Below are 20,859 nucleotides of genomic sequence, written 5' to 3' on the forward strand. Positions count from 1 at the left end.
ACGTCTTACATTGGAAAAAAAAAAATTTTAAATGTTGCCGACGTGCATGGCTACGGCGACGCACGCGCAGGCCAGAACCTTTTTGGGGGGGCCTTAGCGTCCCTGCCCGCTTCCTTTGTGGAAGCCACCTCATTTTGGCCCTCTTTGTTGGCCCTCTTTGTTGGCCCTCTTTGTTGGCCCTCTTTGTTGTAGCCCATATAAAGCTGGTATGTCATTTTCTGAGTCAAAGTGGCAGCCATTTAAAAAAAAGCTGGCGGCCTTCTTGAAAAATAGCCCGGTCGGGCGGCCATATTTGAGGGAAAAAAGGGGGGCCCCTCCTTCCTTTTTTTCAAAAAGGCAGGACGCTGAACATGTGTTTTTTACTTGGCTTAAAACTGTTCTCTAAATACTTTTATGTATGCACTTTTAAGATGACGTCATGACATAACTGTGTGGGACAAAAGTTTGCAATGGGGACTGTGCATATGCTGACTTTAAATATGTATAACAAAGATTAATGCCAAAAGTGGATGTTACAAAAATCATGTACAAAGTCTAGGGGATTTGGGATAGAACAAAAAGAAGAGGGAAGAAGTAGAAAATAACAGCGTTGCTATTGAAACCCCTCAGCCAGAGTGAAGTTATCATGCCGAAACTATTAACCTTTAACTCAACATGGTGAACTTGACTGTTGACCCCAGAACCAATCCCAACATGCCTGTACCAATGGGCAACCCCCTACCGAAGTTAGACTCCAAAATCTCATTTCTAACTCAAGTTATCATCCGGAAACCATTTACCTTTAACTCACCACGTTGACCTTGACCTTTGACTTTTTGACCCCAAAACCAATCCCAACTTGCCTACTCCCAAGGGCAACCCTTTACCAAAGTTAGACACCAAAATCTCATTTCTTACTCAAGTTATCATCCGGAAACCATTTACCTTTAACTCACCACAGTGACCTTGACCTTTGACCTTTTGACCCCAAAACAAATCCCAACTTGCCTACTCTTAATGGCAATCCCCTACCGAAGTTACAATCCCAAACAACATTTTTAACTCAAGTTATCATCCGGAAACCAAGCTGCCCAAGTAGGCGATGACAATACCCCTCGAGCCTCTCGGCTGAGAGGTAAAAAACTAGAGGTTCAAAAACAAAGGCTTTTTCGCAAATTTGCGAAAAAGCCAACAAGAGCTCTGTCTGTTTGCAACAGAACACAGGGCTTTCTGCATTATGCTTTTTTTTTTATCAATAACACTTCCCTGACTATGCATGAACAACGTTTCAATCGAATCAGTCCTACAGTTCTTTAGATATATTATTTAAAATATGCACTTTTTATGACCACATCTCAAGACCCGTGATCACCTGCCAATTGAGTGCCCTCAAATAATGCATGATGTCACTCGCCACTCTTTCCACAGACTCACATCGTTGAAAGCAAGTTCACATTTTTTTACCGATTGCAAAAATTAAGGCACTTCCGGTTTCAACTGATTGTGCACATTTTATCAAAAATTAAGACCCTGAATTATTCTATCAATTCCCGTAAAAAGCTAAATCAGATCTGTGTTCCTTTATTGTGTTCAGGTCTGACAGATGATGTTTCCATTATTTCACAAATCCCCTGTTGTAAAAGAAATGAGAAGAAACACGGATTTCTGACCGATGAAAGGCAAAACAAATTTTTCTTGCCACAAGAGGGCGCTGCTTGCTTTGAACAAGCAGCAGTGTTCATCAAAAAGATCGATATCGACTGGTTACAAATACGGACTTCGTTTGAATTTAAATCTGATATAAAAGTACATTGATGGTGTTTATCATGCCTCTCAGTAAATTTGCCTCTACAACATGTGCAAGGCTACGTTCCTATACCGAATATTTACCCAATGGGACCGACAGTTTTCTCCATACGAGACTTGAAAAATGTACACTTTTTATTGTAGTCTTGGTTTGCACCAAATTTGAAGTCAAACAGATGAACAAAAGTGTAATTATTTGAAAGTAGAATACAATTCTACCGATGACGTCAATGCGACGTCACTTCAGGATTTGCATATTAGTAACAGTACCTACCTACCCACCAAGTTTCAAGACAATTGGACCTACCCTTATATGTGTTTTAAAAATTCACATTTTTGATGATGTCATGACGACGTCACCTCAATTTTTACCTATAATACACCCCAGTTTACTTACATACCGAGTTTCAACCTTACTTACTTACAGTTTTGTAGATAAAGGACTTTACAATATGCACATTTGTGATGGCGTCATGTGACTTACGGTGATGTCATGATGATGTCACTCAATGGGACACAACTTTGCTATAGGCACTATGCCTATGCTGAATTTAAATGATGTATTCTGACAAAGATTAATGCCAAAAGTGGATGTCACAAAAATCATGCACAAAGTCTTTGGGATTTGGGATAGAACAAAAAGAAGAGGGAAGAAGAAGAAGGAAAAAAATGAGAACAGAAAGGAAGGCTTTTCCGCAACTATGCGGAAAAGCCAAAAATCAGAACAAAAAGAAAGGCTTTTCACTACAGAAAAGCCAAAAAAAGAAAAGAAAGGAAAAACAAAGTGGTCGGGTTGTGCCCGACCACTCAACAACTTCCAGTGTTTTCAAATCTCACACCATGACGAATTGAATTCATCTTTACCCTGGACACTGCATACAAAAAACATACGCTGATTTAAAACATGGCCAAAGCACCATGCTATTTTGTACTTAATTGGCATTTATGTACAAGATTTGTAAGTGGGAGCATTTTGCTCCACACCATGGGGACAAGGTCAAATGATGATTTAAGATATTTTAGTCTGTCAGTTATGTTGTAATGGTGATGCAGAATCTAGATGAGTATTGGGCTGATCCAAAAATAAACAGACACAAAACATGATGTTGAAGTCAGAAAGTTTGCATTTCCTCCACATTCTTACAAAACTATATACCTGTCCTGCAATGTGTACTTAATGGCCAGTATATCTGCCACATTTAGTTCTATTGGTTACAATGTGATACAAAAATCTTAAAAACCTGACTACCCAACTGTGTATCCTCTGATAAGCCTTATATTTACAGCCAGATGTAGTCTGGAACACTTTAATAACTGACACATGCAAATGGATTCTAAATCAGCTTCTGTCATACATATAATCTAAATCAAATGTAAAAAAATTATGCATCTATAGGTTTAATAATATTTGAAGAAAAAAGGATCTGAGCCCTATTAGTTGTGGAATTGTTTGAGATATAAAAAGAGCCAATGTGGCCCATCATGCCAGCGTACATCTCCGGTTACAGCATAAAATGACTGACAAGATTTCTACTCCCCCTGGACATTACAGGTTACTCCCCAGCTAATGCCAGTCCCTATTTATAGGTCTCTCTCAAACGCATCAGCATTTTGGGCGTCATTTTTTTGTTTGGAACATTTTGCACACTGCACCCACACGCACTTCATGGCGTTGGATACGCAGCTTATTTTCCTATGGAGATCCTATTTGAGAGATCAGAATGAGAGAGATCTATACTCCTGAGTGGAGAAAGGCACTAGGGGTAAAGCGGCTTGCCTAAGGATGCGATATATGACCAGCAGCTGGATTAGAACCCCTGACCATCAGGGGTTTGAAAATATTAATGTTCATCATGTTTACCTTTATCATGCCTCTAAACCTGACCTATTTGATCCTTACAGGACACATGAGGCACAGTATTACTGTATTTTGTTAAAAAACTTGACATTAAATCTTAAAAAAAGACAACTTGCTTTTAAAGTATGTTCCATACATTTATATTCCATACATTTGCAAACATGAAACAGCAAAACTTTCATATTATCATGAAATAACTTTTTACTGGACTGTTACTGAATGACAGTACTGTTATCCTGTAAAATCATGAAACCTGGTGTGCCGACACTTTCAAGAAAAGTGGTATTTTTGTATCAATTTCAAACGCTGGTCTGCTGACCGGCGTTGGAAAAACTTATTTTTTTTCTTCAAATACTGCTCCCAAGTTATCATACATGTATTTAGTTGCAAGTCTGCATTTTCTTTGCAATCAATCACACACCTGTTGAACGGGTGGGCACAAGCCAGTTAGACTGATTTCCTGACCTTACAATTTTCCGGACATCTATACATTGTTCCGTTTCATCTTAGGTGGGGTCAGGGAACCAGACTACAAGAACAGGATTGTTTTTCTTGGTTTTTGTCCCGGCATCAATGAATTCAAAAGTCAAACAAGTCAAGGTAACAATATTTGCTGTAAAATACTAATCTCCCAAATCCATCATTTTCTGAAAATTACAGCAAAAGCAAATGTTGCATATTCCCTTTAAACGTTGTGTTTAGGGATATGATAAAGTTTTAAGTAAATAAACACGTTTTGAGTATCAAAGGGTGGCCAACTTACAGAAATGTCCACCCTTCAAAGATATCAAATGATAAAGTGGGCTTTCAGTGAAAATGAAAAGTAATGTTCAAAGTTAAGAACATTAAAAGGAACAATTAATTGGTAGAAAATTTACAATGTACATGTAGTTTACATTAAAAATATCCAATCTTATTTTGTCTGTTTTAAAAACAAATTGGGTTTGTTTCCCATCACGTTGTTGGACTTACACCAGACTATTAAGCTCATGTTTCTGTCCTATTTTTGGTTTTGGATGACTGCTACCATGACGAACAGATGAACCTTGGCTGTTTTCCTGAATAATAAGAAGAAAAACAAAGAGAAACCAGAAATGCAAAATGTAACAAATGCATTACCCTGAAACTTGGAAAGCTACGCAACAACATAAACAGACATGCAACTTTTCCTCGGATTAGCTGATTTCCTCTTTTTTTTATTCCCATTTCTGTTATTCAAAATAGAAAAACACCATACAAAGTCTTTTGAATTTTGGAGTTTCCTTTTTTGGGGTAAATGTACAGTTGCATGCCTACATGAACAAGGCAAGAGTGGTGGTCCGGACTCAATCCCATCACGACCGATTAAAGAGTTCACCTACGAACTGTGTTTTCCTTTTATCGCAAACTGTATTTTTACACAGGTTAACATAGTGGTATACCAATTGATGACCAGGGGCCATATTCATGAAACCTTACTAAGCCTAGTTGCTTACTAAATAGCAGGCATGCAACTGGGAAATCACAAAAAAGAGGAAATTCAAATTTTACCCAGGCTCTGTACAGTGTTTTATTCTATTTTCAATGGCACACATGGGAAGTAACAAAGAGGAAATCAGCTGATCCGAGGAAAAGTTGCATGCCTGTAAATAGGCATGTAGTTGCTTACTAAGCCTAGTTGGAAACTAATTGATATTCATGACACATTGCTCACGCTTGTTACATTCTAAGTTTTTTACTTAAGTAAGTGTAGATCCAGGGCAACTCTAAGTCACTAGTTTACACATATAGACTGGCAATGAGGTCACTAGTGCACATCTATGTGCCCCGAGGGACTGTGAGTGACCAGAAGAGGATCCTATTTCTGGAGGCCAAAGGCCCAGGGAAATAGGACCCTCTTCTGGTCACTCACAGGCCCGAGGGGGCATAGACGTGCACTAGGGACCGAATCATGCCAGTCCATATGTGTTTCATAACTCAACTCTGTCCAAAATATAAAGTAAAAAAAAGAAACCGTTCAGGGTTTATTATTGAACTGTTTTAATTCAACAATTAATTCAAGCAATTAAACTGTAAGCAATTCAACAATTAATGGAACGCATTTTAGTTTCCCTATATTAAATTTTTGAGTTTGAGTTTTGTCAGAGGGCGCTGTTACCAGTCAAAACAATTTGAGTATAGTGCCCGATCGGGCACTATACTCTGGAAAATATGCGCGCGTGATGACGCAAGTTTCATACACTAGCCTATATTAGTGAATCACATGTGACCATGTTTCAGCCAACCAGGACAAAGAACAAGCAAGAGGTGTGTTATAATTAGCACTATATAATTTTTTGTTGTGCCAGACTTGGCTTTTTAGGTGGTTTTCCCCCTCCGGTTACCCCAAGCGTGATGATAAAATTTGAGGATTAATTTGCTGGAATCAACTCAAGTATTGAGGAGATAAACCAGGGTAAATCAAAGCCAATCAATGAAACATGTGCAAAATGGCCATTCATGTAAGACGGCAAAATGACAACTGACAGCAGATGTTGGCATTCGCATAAGTCGTCACAAATTTCTAGGTCCCGAGAGTGCCGACTTGGCCGGAGTTTACTGTACAGTAAACTCCGGCTAAACCGACATCGTACATCTTGTCAAATATCTCAAGTCGGCCGTCTGACTAAAGTCCCATTGTCCTTAATGCATTTCCATTGAATTTTTTATTTCTAAGTTGGCTTTTATAAGTCACCATTTCGCTCAAGTTGTCGTGTTACTCTCGGTCCCCTTTCCATAAAAAGCATTACAAAATCCTTTGTGTAAGTCGGCATTCAACAAATTCCCCCCCCCCCCCACAGAAGTGTGGTTGGGGTCTACGAGCGAATACTTACCTGTAGAGCAATTACTACTTTTGCATATTCCCTAGACCGGCAGGTATTTTCCGCTAAGAGTTTTATACAATAGCGCCCTCTGGTGTCCTACCCATAATGCCCCGTGGCGTGCGTGCCTTGTAAACATCCTCTTTTCTCGAGCGTTATGTCGGAATACAAAATGTACTCATTGCATCAAGAAGAGTGGGGTAGGAGGATGCTCTACAGGTAAGTATTCGCTCGTAGACCCCAACCACACTTCTGTGGGGGGGAGTCTACTTCACTCTACTTACCTGTAGAGCAATTACTACTTTTGCATAGACTAGCACCGTCAAGGCGGTGGGTCATGCGAGATGCTATTGTGCTTTCACAGGATACGTACCACGACACGTAAACCCCGGATGGGCCCGTCGCTCCACATGTGGACAAGGCAGCCCAAAAGGTCTGCTTGATAAGGACATTAACCATTAACATGCTGACCGAGACGTGGTCCCCGATATGGGGCATTGCGTGTAATGATTATGACATATGACACATAGACACTATTATATATATGTACTGAATTCAAGAAAGATTCAGAGTCAGGAGACATCAATTCTGGGGAGGTCTCCGGTCTCAAAATGTCTCGAGAACATGTTGGGGTTCAGTCAGTTGCCATCAACACTGTTCTCCCAATCTCTGCCTAATATTGTGCGCACGGGCCGATCACACAGCCTCTGCCGTTGATACGCCCGTGGTTCCATGGATGACCATAACCAACCTTCAGGCAATCTTGTCATGAAAAGCCTGTAGGTATGGTGAGGTCGTCCTGATAAAAATATGTCGTGAAAGGCCTGCCGGTATTGCAGGTTCGTCATGACAAAACACGTCGTGAGAAGCCTGCTGGTATGGCACGGTTGTCACGACAAAAATGTGTCATGAGAAGCCTGCTGGTATGGCAGGGTTGTCATGACGAATACGTGTCGCGAGAAGCCTGCCGTTATGGCAGGGCTGTCTCGACAAATACATGTACAGTACATGAAGCTGCCAGTGATCGATTCAAAGCGTCCCTGTGCAGCTTATGTACGACGTCACAGTCATGATCGGCACCAAAATTCTTCGTCTGGAACGGAAAAGAGTAATTTGATGTCTGGAACAAAGACGTCCGGAGGCACAAAGGACTCCGACGGTCTTAGTTCAAAATCCTTCCATATGATGTTTTCTACATGTACATCTAGAAGTAACAACTGCTTACAAAAAGTAACCTTAGGAACAATTGAAACATATATGAAATTGCCCACTCGTTCAAGGTGTTGAAGAGGTCCCGCACTTCAGGGGTGTCGAAACAACATCCTCTTAGGGTCATTCCGTGTCAAATCAGCACGCTTTTGGACCCGACCCTCACAGATTGAAACAATATTTGGTGTGATGATTGGCCTATATGAGAAACCCCCAGAACTGATTTTTTTTTGTAAATTGACTCGTTAGTTTTTGAGATACGGGTCAACGAACTTTTGACTAATTAGCATGACCTCCGAACTTTAAATACTTGTATCTCAAAAACTATTGCGCCTACAAAGCCAAGTTGTACATCATATTAAAGTTCTTTGAATGGCCTCCATTTCATAAAATAAAACCAAAATCGTAGCATGAAGTGCAGAGAAAATGCGTAACAAAATGACCTTTGACCTCGAATTACGAAAAACAATATGCTTCAAATTTTGTAATTTTTTTTCAAATGATAGTTTATGATGTCAGCAACAATCTTAAAAAAAAATTGGGATGGGCGCTCTGAAAGTTTTTAAGTTATGATTTTTTGAAGAAAGCCTGTCCATGAAAAAGTATGCATAATATTAAATATACATGTACATGTACATGTACATAACATGTAAATGTACAGGTATACTTGTACTGTGTACATGTACATGTGCACATTTTACCTGTGCATCATGTTTGCCCTTTACAACCGTATAGTCTCAACTCATGTAAATAGGCTGCATCTCCCTACCTCTAGACAGTATTGTGTGCTTTTATGCAGTTTAAGATTAGATGGGCAAGTTTCAATCAAATTCAACAAAAACCCCAAAGTGTATTACTTGGTGTCACAAAGCTTTAACTATTGACACTGACCAGAGCAATACAACACTGATTAAGTCTTTCATTTGGACCAGTGATTGTCTCTTTATGGCCTTGGAAAAGAAAACAATGGATGTTTGGTATATGGAGAAATCTTAACACCTGTGCATTTGTGCACAGTTTGGTCCATCAGTTAGTCAGTATAGTGGTTAGAGTGCTCAGAAGTACAGCATGTCTACTGCGAAAGAGCAACACCCTCGATTGAAAAGTTTGAAGAATACGTCATGTTGTGACCCATTTAAATGTCACAGCAAGAGAAAAACTGTTGGTTTGAGAGAGGTGTCTGAGAGGTTTGTAGTTGAGCACCCCAGCCTCAATCTTTCTCGTGCACAAACTCTCTGCACTGGATGTCGTAAAAAGTTGTCAAAGTTGCCACCAGAATTAACAATTTTGACATCGGGAAGTTCTGGTGAGACCACTGATTCTGAAGTACCAGGACCTTCAAGATCACCGACACATAGAGATGTTTTTGTTTCACCCAATGTGGATGTAGACATTGTCAATCAGTCTTTGACGATAATTGGTGAATCCCCGATCAAGAGCAAGAAAAAATCTACAGGAAGCTATATTGAAAGTAAAGTGAAGAAAATCGAGTCAACAATCAAGAACAGGCTTGAAACTGCAACAGGTAAACAGTTCCAAGATGATGAGTGTGAGATGATAAGTCAGTTGAAGGAAAAGTTTCACTCACTGACCAGGACAAGTGAACAAGTTCAAGTTTTGACTGTGTTACCTACGAGCTGGAGCATCCACAAAATTTCAGAGGAATTTGGGGCATCAAATTATATGGCCAGAAAAGCAAAAAAACTGGTGAAGGAACAGGGAATACTAGCCATTCCAAACCCAAAATCTGGAAAAGTACTAACAAAGGAAACAGAGCAAAAAGTGAGAGACTTCTATTTGTCAGAAGCAATCAGCAGACAAATGCCAGGAATGAAAGACTTTGTTTCTGTCAAAGTAGACAGAGAGAAAAAACATATACAGAAGCATCTCATACTCTGTAATCTGAAAGAAGCATTTGAACATTTCAAGAAAAAATACCCCGATCTCAGAATTGGATTTTCAAAGTTTGCTGAACTTCGGCCAAAACAGTGTGTCCTTGCAGGATCCAGTGGAACGCATTCTGTTTGTGTTTGTACAAAACATCAAAACTGTAAACTTATGTTCAGTGGAGCTAAATTGGAAACTGTGACAAATGGAGAGATGAAGCACTACCGTGACTGCCTTGCTGCAATTCAGTGCAACCCACCACGCACTGAATGTTTCCTAGATAAATGTGACGAATGTCCAGGAACAAGTGACCTTAGAGATAGGCTTGAGACATATTTTGAGGACAACATGATTGACCAGATTGAGTACAAGCAGTGGACAACAACCGACCGTTCAACACTTGAAACCAAAATTCAGACAGTGGATGACTTTTAGGATTCCTTCATGGCTACTCTCCGCAAGTTACTACGTCATGACTTCATTGCCAAACAGCAGAGTCACTTTCTCCAACACACTAAAGCCAACATGGAACCAGGTGAAATCTTGGTCATTGCAGATTTTGCAGAAAATTACAGTTTTGTAGTTCAGGATGCTGCCCAGTCATTCCACTGGAACAATCTACAGGCTACAATTCACCCCTTTGTGTGCTACTTCCAACAAGAAGGCAAACTTAATGAGCACCTAAGCTTTGTCGTCATCTCAGACTGTAATACCCATGATACTGTGGCAGTGCATCTGTTCCAGAAATTGCTCCTTCAATTTCTCACTAATAAGATTGAAAGTTTCAAGAAGATATTGTACTTCTCAGATGGTTGTGCTGCTCAGTACAAGAACCTTAAGAACTTCATCAACTTGTGCCATCACGAAGAGGATTTTGGTGTACCAGCAGATTGGCATTTTTTTGCAACCTCCCACGGGAAAGGCCCATCTGATGGAATTGGAGGAACTGTTAAACGCCTTGCAGCAAGAGCTAGTCTCCAGCGACCTTTGGATCAGCAGATGATGACCCCATGGCAGCTGTATGAATTTGCTACTTCTCAGATAAAGAGTATTGACTTCGCTTTTGCAACAACAGAGCAATACAAGAATGAAGCGGATATTCTCAGGCAAAGATTCCAAATTGCACGTACCATTCCAGGAACACAAAAGCTGCACTGTTTTTGTCCGATGTCTAGAGACAAAATTAAGGTGCGTGATTTTTCCTCCTCCTCAGACTCAAGGGAGGAACCAGTTTGTCTCCAAGTCCATGGACAAACTGCATGTATTGATTTTGCAGATATCAAGGGGTATGTTACAGTGATGTATGACTGTTACTGGTGGCTAGCATGTGTTCAGGAGATCCTTCCAGCATCCCAAGAAGTGGAACTGAGTTTCCTTCATCCCCATGGGCCATCTCCATCTTTCAAGTTCCCCTATCGACCAGACACACTTGTAATTCACGGAATGGATGTACTAACAGCAGTGGAACCGGTCACTGAAACAGGACGCATATACAAGATCTCTGCCGAGGAGATGAACACTGCAACACAGACTTTGGTTGAGCGAAAAATGAAAGTAACGTAGACCGGTATGTATAACATATTTTTTATAAGTAATTTTGTTCTGCCGTTAATATATATGTGGAACTATACAGTTGTAAAGGGCAAACATGATGCACAGGTAAAATGTGCACATGTACATGTACACAGTACAAGTATACTGTACATTTACATGTTATGTACATGTACATGTACATGTACATTTAATATTATGCATACTTTTTCATGTACAGGCTTTCTTCAAAAAATCATAACTTAAAAACTTTCAGAGCGCCCATCCCAATTTTTTTTTAAGATTGTTGCTGACATAAACTATCATTTGAAAAAAAATTACAAAATTTGAAGCATATTGTTTTTCGTAATTCGAGGTCAAAGGTCATTTTGTTACGCATTTTCTCTGCACTTCATGTTATGATTTTGGTTTTATTTTATGAAATGGAGGCCATTCAAAGAACTTTAATATGATGTACAACTTGGCTTTGTAGGCGTAATAGTTTTTGAGATACAAGTATTTAAAGTTCGGAGGTCATGCTAATTAGTCAAAAGTTCGTTGACCCGTATCTCAAAAACTAACGAGTCAATTTACAAAAAAAATCAGTTCTGGGGGTTTCTCATATAGGCCAATCATCACACCAAATATTGTTTCAATCTGTGAGGGTCGGGTCCAAAAGCGTGTTGATTTGACACGGAATGACCCCTTAATAAACTGACATGGGAGTACGACTGTCTAACATAAAGCAATACATGTATACTGTCATGTTAGAAGTCCCTCAAGTGCAGGCAGTAAAAGCCGTAGCTTGTTTGAGAAAGGTCTGATGTGAACAGGATAGCATGACAGCATCCAGCACATCAGGAGAAATTCCTGCAGAGCCGGGTGAAAGACCCAAACTGCGCTGGAACAGAATATTTTTATCCTCGGAAGAACCCCTGACTGGTGAACCAAGGGAATGGTTATAGCCCTGGGAAACCAATCAATGGGACCAACATGGAGTAAAGAGGAGGACCTTGTCATCTTTCTGCTCTAGTTGCTTTAGTACCCGAGGGATAGGAGGAAACGGCGGGAAGGTGTAAACAAGCAGCCCGTTCGTCTCCATCACCAATGTGTTCGTCTGCCACGTGCAGGGGTCAGGAACCCTCGTGCAGTACACTGGAAAAATGTGATTAATCCGTGTAACAAGCAGATTGACATGGTTAGTGGTTTAGCAGCTACCAATGTCAAGCGGATCCATCCCCATAAGGAGGACGTTAGAAGCGACGTTCTTCTTGTTTGGGAGGGAAATAGTCAAAAGCACGAAACTGCCATGACAATTAGTGAAGGCTGTGATCTGTGAGGCACACCCCTGTGAGGTTGGCAGCGTTGAACCCTCACTGGAGGCGCTGCACAAGTCAGGGCATGACCTGCATTGGATGCAGCGATGACTGTGCCGACACAAGGAAAATAGGTGAATGTTACCACTCTCCATTTCCGCAGCGCAGCCTAAACACCTTTACTATCTGAGCAGATACCAGGAGTGAGGCGAAGAGGCTGAACGGGACCACCATGAATTTTGCAGCGGGAATCTTTGTTCGAAACCACAAAATTCCCAATGCTATGGCCTGATAGGAAAGTTGCTGTTGTGTACCCTTCAGGTCGATCAGGGCTGGTCCCCCATGATGACATGTATGAGAGTTGACTAAATCTCATTAACATCTCCCCCAGGGAAAAACGGGACGGGCGCAACCCTGTGTTGGCCCGATGGAATTGATGTCAGTCTCAAAGTCTCTATGACGAGCTCACACGAAACAGACCAGTGGAGGTCGTCATGAGTCAGGTTAAGTCACCTATGGTATTCACCAAAACAACTGAAGCCGAATCGAAGTCGTTGTTACCAGTGACGGCCCTAGCCTATGTAGCGTGGCACGCAGAAGATGTTGATAGTGCGGCCACACAACATCACCATGGCAAAATTTCAAGAGGTAAGCAGCTGAGAAAACAAGTAACAGTTTGTTCATCACCTGTGCTGGCCTGACCTCTGGTTTGACGGCTTTCTGAGATCAACCATCTAAGCAGCCATCATTGACCAATACGGATGGAAAAATCAATATCCCCCGCAAAAATACTTTTGTCCGTTACAAGTGGGACTCAAATCTTTGGCGGGCGACCTTCGACGGGAGAAACAGCTCATCAAGCATGTTACCCCGGTGGGTCGAGGTCGTTGGGGTCTGCACTCGTGTAAACTAATAGAGTACTGAGTGTAGACTGTGCACTTGACAGTGACAATACCTAGCGTACTTAATACTGCAAAGTGTATTCAAGCTTGCCAAGTATTATCTACAAAGGGGCGCTTGAATGATGTGGTCCCTCTACTGCTGACAGCTTGTCCTTAGCTGCATTGGAGAGGGAAGGTGTGATAACAAAATTACCGAAATTTGCTAACAGAAAACGGTAATTGTCACATTCTTGCTTGAAGATCAACAGGCATTTTGGATGCAGGCACAATCTTGCAAATGTGGTCCACACATGCCTAATCTACGGAAGCATCACAACAACCAGTCGTTGAGGTTATGTTCAGGCTGGAGATCATTGTGAAGGGCAGCTGCCATCGGATGAACCATCCTAATGCAAGGGCCATATTGACTCCGTAAACAAGAACCGCCTATTACATCTGGAGGAAAAAGTTGTACAGGGCCACAGAAGAAAAAGAAAATCAAAAACTTGGAACTTAACCTTCTCCCTGTTACATGTATAAGCACGATGTTGTATTAACAGTGCTTTTCTTATCAGGGTTCGACTGTACATGCACATGCACACTGTGCCATGTACATGTACATGTAAAAAACTGCAGTGATTTCAGACTTTCAGTGCAGGCAGAAACACCGACGCACACAACATGTGCGGCGTGTCCCTTTGTCCCCAAGTCACCCAACCGTGACTAATGTAGAGGGCTATAGAGCATGGCTTGCAACTCAGACGGGCCGTTTCATCAACGGTGCCCGCCAGACAATAGGCGCATAGAGCCGACAATGAACTCGGCAATGTTAGCCGAGAACAATTGTAAGGCTTGTAATGAGTGGACCCAAACAACCGTGTCCTCATCCCGGCTGTGTTTGCCGAGGTGGGATCGGTGCAAAAAATCGCCCGAATTTGATCGAATAATAAGGAGAACAAATCGGGTGCAAAAATCGCCCGAATGTGATCAGAAAATAAGGCGATAGCAATCCTATTGCCGCATGAGAAATGGACGCCGTTTGTCCATTGACATAATGATGTCGATGTCCATGTATTCCACACACACTTGATCCAAAGGAAGTTTGGGGAACACTTCGTCATTGTTAGATGTGAAGCCCGTCCCGCGCTTCAAAGATTTAAATTTATGATCAGGCGGAGGGGCTCATCGGCGGAGGGTAATGTACCCGTATCATGTCCTTCTACACAAAACGGTCTTCTGTTTCTGTGATGGACAGCCGCTGTAATTGGTCTGGTTCTTCGTCATCATCGGCTGAGTCAGCCGATTGCGAAGATCGAGTTAACTCCGGTGAACGAGAGCCGTCTGGAGGGGCCAGTTGTACAGAACCACGCGGCGGTGGCTGGACAACTCCCTCGGAGTAAACAGACTCCGGCTCCGCGTTGCTCATATAGCATACCCGACCAACGCCTCAAGCCCCGTTGGCCGAGCGAGCGCTGGCCGTTCCAACAGCCTGTGAAATAGCCCGTCCCGGCAACCAGTGGTACTTGGCACTGTGTTGGGAGGGCACGGGTGACTAGAGCCCACTGAAGCGTGGCGGCTATTCTCCTCGGGCTGCCCCGTGCTCGGGGAAGTGCCGGGGTATAGCGTAGCTCATATCGTACCCGGTTGACTACGTCTCAGGCCTCGTGGGCCGAGAGAGCGCTAGTCGGTCCGATAGCCCGTGCAATAGCCCGTCCCGGCACCCAGTGGAACTCGCACTGTGTCGGGAGGGCATGGGTGACTGCAGCCCACTGAAGCGTGGTGGCTAGTCCCCTCGGGCTGCCCCGTGTTCAGGGGAGGGCCGGGGTCTATAGCGGCGCTCGTATCCGAGCCACACTTGCCCTGTCGGCCCTTTTTAGGCTTCGCTCCGGCACAGGAGATATGTTTTGGATGAACCTTGCCGGAGCGTGCCTTTTGTTTGGGTGTTCCGCTTGAATTGACCGGAGAAGGAGACCGAGGTCCCTGTAACTGGTCAACGGAACTGCCAACGCCCCCAGTGGTTGAGGGTGCTGGACGAGGGACTTCGGCCCGTGGTAACGACGGAGCATTACCGGCAGATTCCCTCGAGAACTCGGTCCGTCCCGTGAGAGAGGAATTCCCCCCGGTATGTGACAAATCGGTTCTCCCCAAACGCTTCATACTAATTGAATAAATACAAATTGTTGTTATATAAACTCTTTTAATAAATAAACTTCTCTTAGGCGAAAAAAGGGTAGCAAAATGAAGAGGAAAACAGGAGCTTGTTTTACACACGTCCTACCCGACTTGCCGCTAAGAGAAAAGAGGACGCTCACGAGGCACGCACGCCACGGGGCATTATGGGTAGGACACCAGAGGGCACTATTGTATAAAACTCTTAGCGGAAAATACCTGCCGGTCTAGGGAATATGCAAAAGTAGTAATTGCTCTACAGGTAAGTAGAGTGAAGTAGACCACGCATTTTCTTCGACTTCCTGTACTGCGGTTGGCAAAGTGTCGAGTGAAAAGTGGTTTTGCACAGCCCGTGATCGCTGCATGCATCGGTGTTGAAAAAGGGTGTCCTACTGCATACATCACGTATGCATCGTGAGTATTTCAATACCAGTACCCCCTCTATGCTGTACTCATGCACTCTGTCCATTTTGGGGGTCGTCTTATTGAATGACTAGTGCTGCAGTCAGTGCGTGGTATATACCGGACCACGCTCGCATTTAATTTGTTACTGTGCACGTACATATCATATATGTACGTGCACAGTATCACAAATTGTATCACGTTTGGGGTACATATGATATGTACCCCAACCGTGATACAATTCGAGGATTAATTTGCTGGATTCAACTCAAGCATTAAGGAGACAATCCAGGGTAAATCGAAGCCAATTAGTGCAATGAATCATGTGTGCAAAAGGCCATTCATGTAAGTCGGCAAAACGATGACTTACAGCAGATATCGGCATTCGCGTAAGTCGTCACAAATTTTCAGGTCCCGAGAGTGCTGACTTAGCCAGAGTTTACTGTATATATTTTTTTTGCTAATCCACGCAAGTGCTGGAAATGGATAAGCCTAATACACCTGTCACACTATTGTATCTGTTGTCATCACATTCCACACATGCCCACTCCATCCAAAAGCACCCAATTCCAGTTACTCCCATATGCAACTTAACAGTCCTAGTATGTAACTAGTAATTTAGCAAGGTTCTTCTAAGGTTTCATGAACAACAATTTAGTTGTCAACTAAATAGACCACTAGTAGACCACTAGGCATTTTAGTATCCTATTAAGGCCTAGTTGGCTGCTAAGTTAATCAGTTTTCATGAATATGACCGCAGTCTCTTTTTACATGCAGTATGTAAGGCCCGCTGTTGCAATTTCGCACAATTTATCAATGGATATTTGCAGTCAAGTTTCTTACGACCTTGTACACATGTATGTAAAATGTTAAATCCCCCTCCACTGCATCAAAGGCATGACAATACGGGAATAAATGTGTGCTTGGCTCGGGTAATTACCAGGAATTGGTAAAAACTGTCTTAGGTACCGGGTATAAATTAATGAATCTCTGTTTAAGGTTGGGTAAAAGCTAGTATTGCAGGTTAGAGAACACCGCAAGGTGTTTCCTATGGTGACATTCTCCTACACATTTTAATTCTGGTCATCTGATTCAAAGAGAAATATGTTTACACTGTAATTATTATACAACGTTAATTCTAAAAACAATTAATGAGCTGTACAATTTTTATTATGCAAGTTATTCTCTCTATATGGCATGGCTTGTTAATATGACATTGAATTCTACCTTGAGTTTCCTTGGCTTTGGGACTGGCCTGTTAACAGCTGATCCATTTGACTGTGAGGTGTTGTGAATAGGTCTATCACTTTGCTGTTTCCATGATTGTAATGAAGAGCGTTCAGATGGGACAGGTTTCATTACTCCTGATGACTTAGTTGCAGCAGCTAGTTGTTGCCCTTCTCGTTGTTTAGGAGTGAGAGGAGCCTTCCTCTTCTGGCGAGATTTAGCAGGAGACACACTGCATTCACTGTATGTAGCTGGATGTGCTAAGATGGCAGTAGTAGTCTTAGAGGTGGAAGGGGCAGTACAAGTATGGGAACGATTCCTTTGAAGCTGATCCACAAGTTCATGTCTGGTGTCACGCATATTCATCCTCTGCTGTACAATCTGTCAAGTAAAATCAAGTACAAGTTGTATTTTTAAGCATATGCCTGTTCAAAGATTACATTGATATGTAGGCTTTCAAGTATCAAATAATGGCTCATTCTTAATCTGAAATACGGAAGGGCCATGAGAAATAAAAAAAGGAAATAGAGTTCCTATCTTGCCGTGGCAAGTTTCCATCTTCGCCGTGGCGAGTTCCTATCTTTGCGGCAGCAAGTTACCAATTGCTGAAGCGAATTACTACTCGCCACCGCGAGTTACTATATTGCCGCGGGAAATTCTTATCTTAATTCCTTGTCATGGCGATAAAGTAAGTTGGTGTGCCAAGATAATAACTTGCCGCAGTGAGTAAGTAAGTCGCTGAGGGGAGATTGTAACTCTTGGCATTGAGATTTAACTTGCTGTGGTAAGTTAGATACGAACTCCATTTTAAAAAAAATCTCTTGGCCCTTCTACGCTTCCGTACTGAAAACACCTGACATGAAAAAAAAAAAAAAGTCATTTTAGTTCAAAAACATTATCATCTTCTATTATTCTTGTATCATAAAAAAAAAAATCAACTGTGTTCACTGTGACCTGATAAAGAGACACTAAAGACGCGTCAATGTTAAAACAAAATGAATTTGATTTCATTATATCAAAAAACAAGCAATTTAAGGTCAAATTTGACTAAATCTTTTGAACTACACATGTATAATTTTGAAGAGAATTGAGTACCATTTCTTGGAGGTGGAAGATATTGCCTTGAGCAACTATTTGACCTATTTTGTGACAGGTTACCAGAAGTATGAAAAGTTTGAATACAGAAGTACCGACCGGTATTTTCCTACAATTTCGTTACGGACACAATAACTGAACTGGAACAACATGCAGCCAGCGCATTTTTCCCTTTAAACAAATACCCCAAATCTGAAGGGATTTGGTAGTCCACGAGGGGCCGATACTTACCTGCTAATTCCTACATATGCATTATTCCTTATAGGCCGCAGGCCATACCCGCTAGATTTTACGTCTACCACAGCGCCCTCTGGGCCAATACCCGATACCCATGATGCCAAGCAGCATATCGTCCTCTTTTCTGAAAGCGTAAAGTCAAAAAATCCCACGCCCAACGTGGGGTAGGAGGGAGGGAGAATTAGCAGGTAAGTATCGGCCCCTCGTGGACTACCAAATCCCTTCAGATTTGGGGTAGTCCACTTCGGGCCCTCTCTTACCTGCTAATTCCTACATATGCATAGATTAGCACTGTAAGGAGGAGGGTATAGGCAAGATTTTCATAGGGACCTCAAAATAGCAGTGAAAAAACACCGAAAGTATCGGCCCATCGTGCACACCATTAGAAACCTGTACATGTAAACTGATATGCGAATACAATGTAAGTGACATGGTAACTCACCGAAAAAGAAGGGGGTTACTGTCTGATAGGGATCGTCCCATCACTCCGGCGTCTCCCTTGGCCGGTCGGGTCTACCCTATCATCATGGTCTTTCTCGTAAGTCGAGGGCATCGAAGTTGTGATGACCACATGGCCCATCTGCCCCTCAGTCTGCAAGACATCTTTGAGGTAGCATGAGACAAAAGTGGAAGCTGTCTTCCAGGCCGCTGCTTGCAATATCTCGTGCATGGGAACCCCTTTGAGAAAGGCCCAAGACGTTGCAGTAGCCCGAGTTTCATGGGCATGTACCGGCCCCATTGATTTAGTTGGCCAGTCTGAGATAGACGTTTGAATGGCCCTAACCACCCAACGAGAAATAGTATCCCGGGTAGTTGATCTGTGAGGCGATGTAGTTGTAATAAACAGCTGGCAAATGGAACCTCGGAGAGGTTTAGTGCGAGCAAGGTACTATTTAAGCGCCCGAACAGGGCACCAAAACTTGTCTTCCACAACTGCCGAGACAGTCTTTATCTGCGGAACAAAGATGTCCGGGGGGGGGGGGGGGGGGGGGGAACGAGGCTGACTGGTTTTTGGTCAGGAAACCTTGGCTAGGTATCAGTCGGACACCTGTGGCTCCCATCTGATGTGTCAATCAGCAATTGTAAGAGCATGGAGCTCACTTCGCCTTCTGGCTGTGGCCGCAGCTAGAAGAAAAACCATCTCCACAGTCAGGTTCATCAGGGAAGCCCCGGAAAGTGGCTCAAATGGAGGCTTGGCTAACACTTGCAGGACGTTACCAAGATCCCAAGAGGGCACCAGACGACGTTGCGGGGGCCGCTCGATGAACATGCCCTTGAGAAGTTGAGATGCATTACTAGTCGAAACAGTTGAACCATCCGGAAATCCCTTATGGATGGCAGCAATCGCCGAGCGATAACCCCTAATAGTTGCCACGGACAGATCTTGCAAGAAGAGCGCCATTAGAAAGTCCCCAATGGCGGTTAAAGGTGCAGAGCAGGGATCAACAGCTTCCCTTCTGCACCATCTAAGATAATGTTGTACTCTGCCATTGTATGTTCGACGTGTGGACTCCCTTCGGCCCTTGGCTGCCAGGGTTGCAGCGTTTGCCGAAAGGCCTGCTGTTCGGAGGGAAGATTCGACAAAGGCCCGCAGGTTAGTTGGAGTTTCTCTGGGTCTGGGTGAAGAAACCCCGACCCGGGTTGACTCAGGAGGTCGGTCCGCTGTGGCAACAGGATTGGAGGGTGTATCAGTAGGCGGGTGAGCCTTTGAAACCATGGTTGTCTTGGCCAAAAGGGGGCGATCAGTAAAAGCTTTCACTGTTCCGTCTCCACTTTTGCTATCACCCGTGGTAAGAGGGAGATTGGGGGAACGCGTAAGCAAACATGTTTCCCCAACTCAGTGAAAGAGCATCCATTGCCCAAGCTTGTGGGTTGGGAACCCAGCTGCAATACACTGGGAGCTGATTGTTCCGGGCTGAGGCGAATAGGTCTATGTGGGGCCTGTCGAGTGTTAAGAAGATGCCCTGTACCACTGTAGGGTGCAGCATCCACTTTGTGGGGAGGACTTTGCCTCTGGACAGGGTATCGGTCATGACATTCACCTTCCTGCCAAGTGTACTGCCATCAAGGTTGTAGGAAATACTCCATTGGAGGAGTTCCTCCATGTGTTCATGCATAAGCGGCTGGGCCGGGTGCCCCCTTGTCGGTTGATGCAGGAGACGACAGTCGAGTTGTCCCGACAGTCGAGTTGTCCCGAACAATCTGTCCCGCAGTCTCCCTTTGGAAATAGATCAGAGCTTTCTCCACAGCCAGTAGCTCCAGGACATTGATATGAAGAACCCGTTCTACTGGAGACCAAGTACCGGCGACTGAATCCTCTCCTATGTGTCCTCTCCAGCCGTCGTTTGATGCATCTGTGGTAAGAGTCAATGTCGGTTGGGGAAGAGGAAACCTTTGACCGGATGACAGATTGCGTGGGTTGC

General features: G+C 43.1%; 1 protein-coding gene across 2 annotated transcripts in view; it reads right to left on the reverse strand.

The window, feature by feature from the left end:
* Positions 1-2,891: 2,891 nt before the first annotated feature.
* LOC119734814 (rho GTPase-activating protein 19-like) overlaps positions 2,892-20,859 on the reverse strand; it is a 62,186-nt gene continuing 44,218 nt past the window's right edge. For both annotated transcript variants that reach the window (XM_038208397.1, XM_038208389.1), the window contains 2 exons: positions 17,105-17,485; positions 2,892-4,701 (listed from right to left, as the gene is read on the reverse strand). In XM_038208397.1, coding sequence (XP_038064325.1) covers positions 4,612-4,701; positions 17,105-17,485 — 471 coding nt within the window. In that variant the 3' untranslated portion in view covers positions 2,892-4,611. The remainder of the gene's footprint in view (positions 4,702-17,104; positions 17,486-20,859) is intronic.

Source organism: Patiria miniata, unplaced genomic scaffold (assembly GCF_015706575.1).
Source record: "Patiria miniata isolate m_02_andy unplaced genomic scaffold, ASM1570657v1 HiC_scaffold_10, whole genome shotgun sequence".
NCBI lineage: Eukaryota > Metazoa > Echinodermata > Asteroidea > Valvatida > Asterinidae > Patiria > Patiria miniata.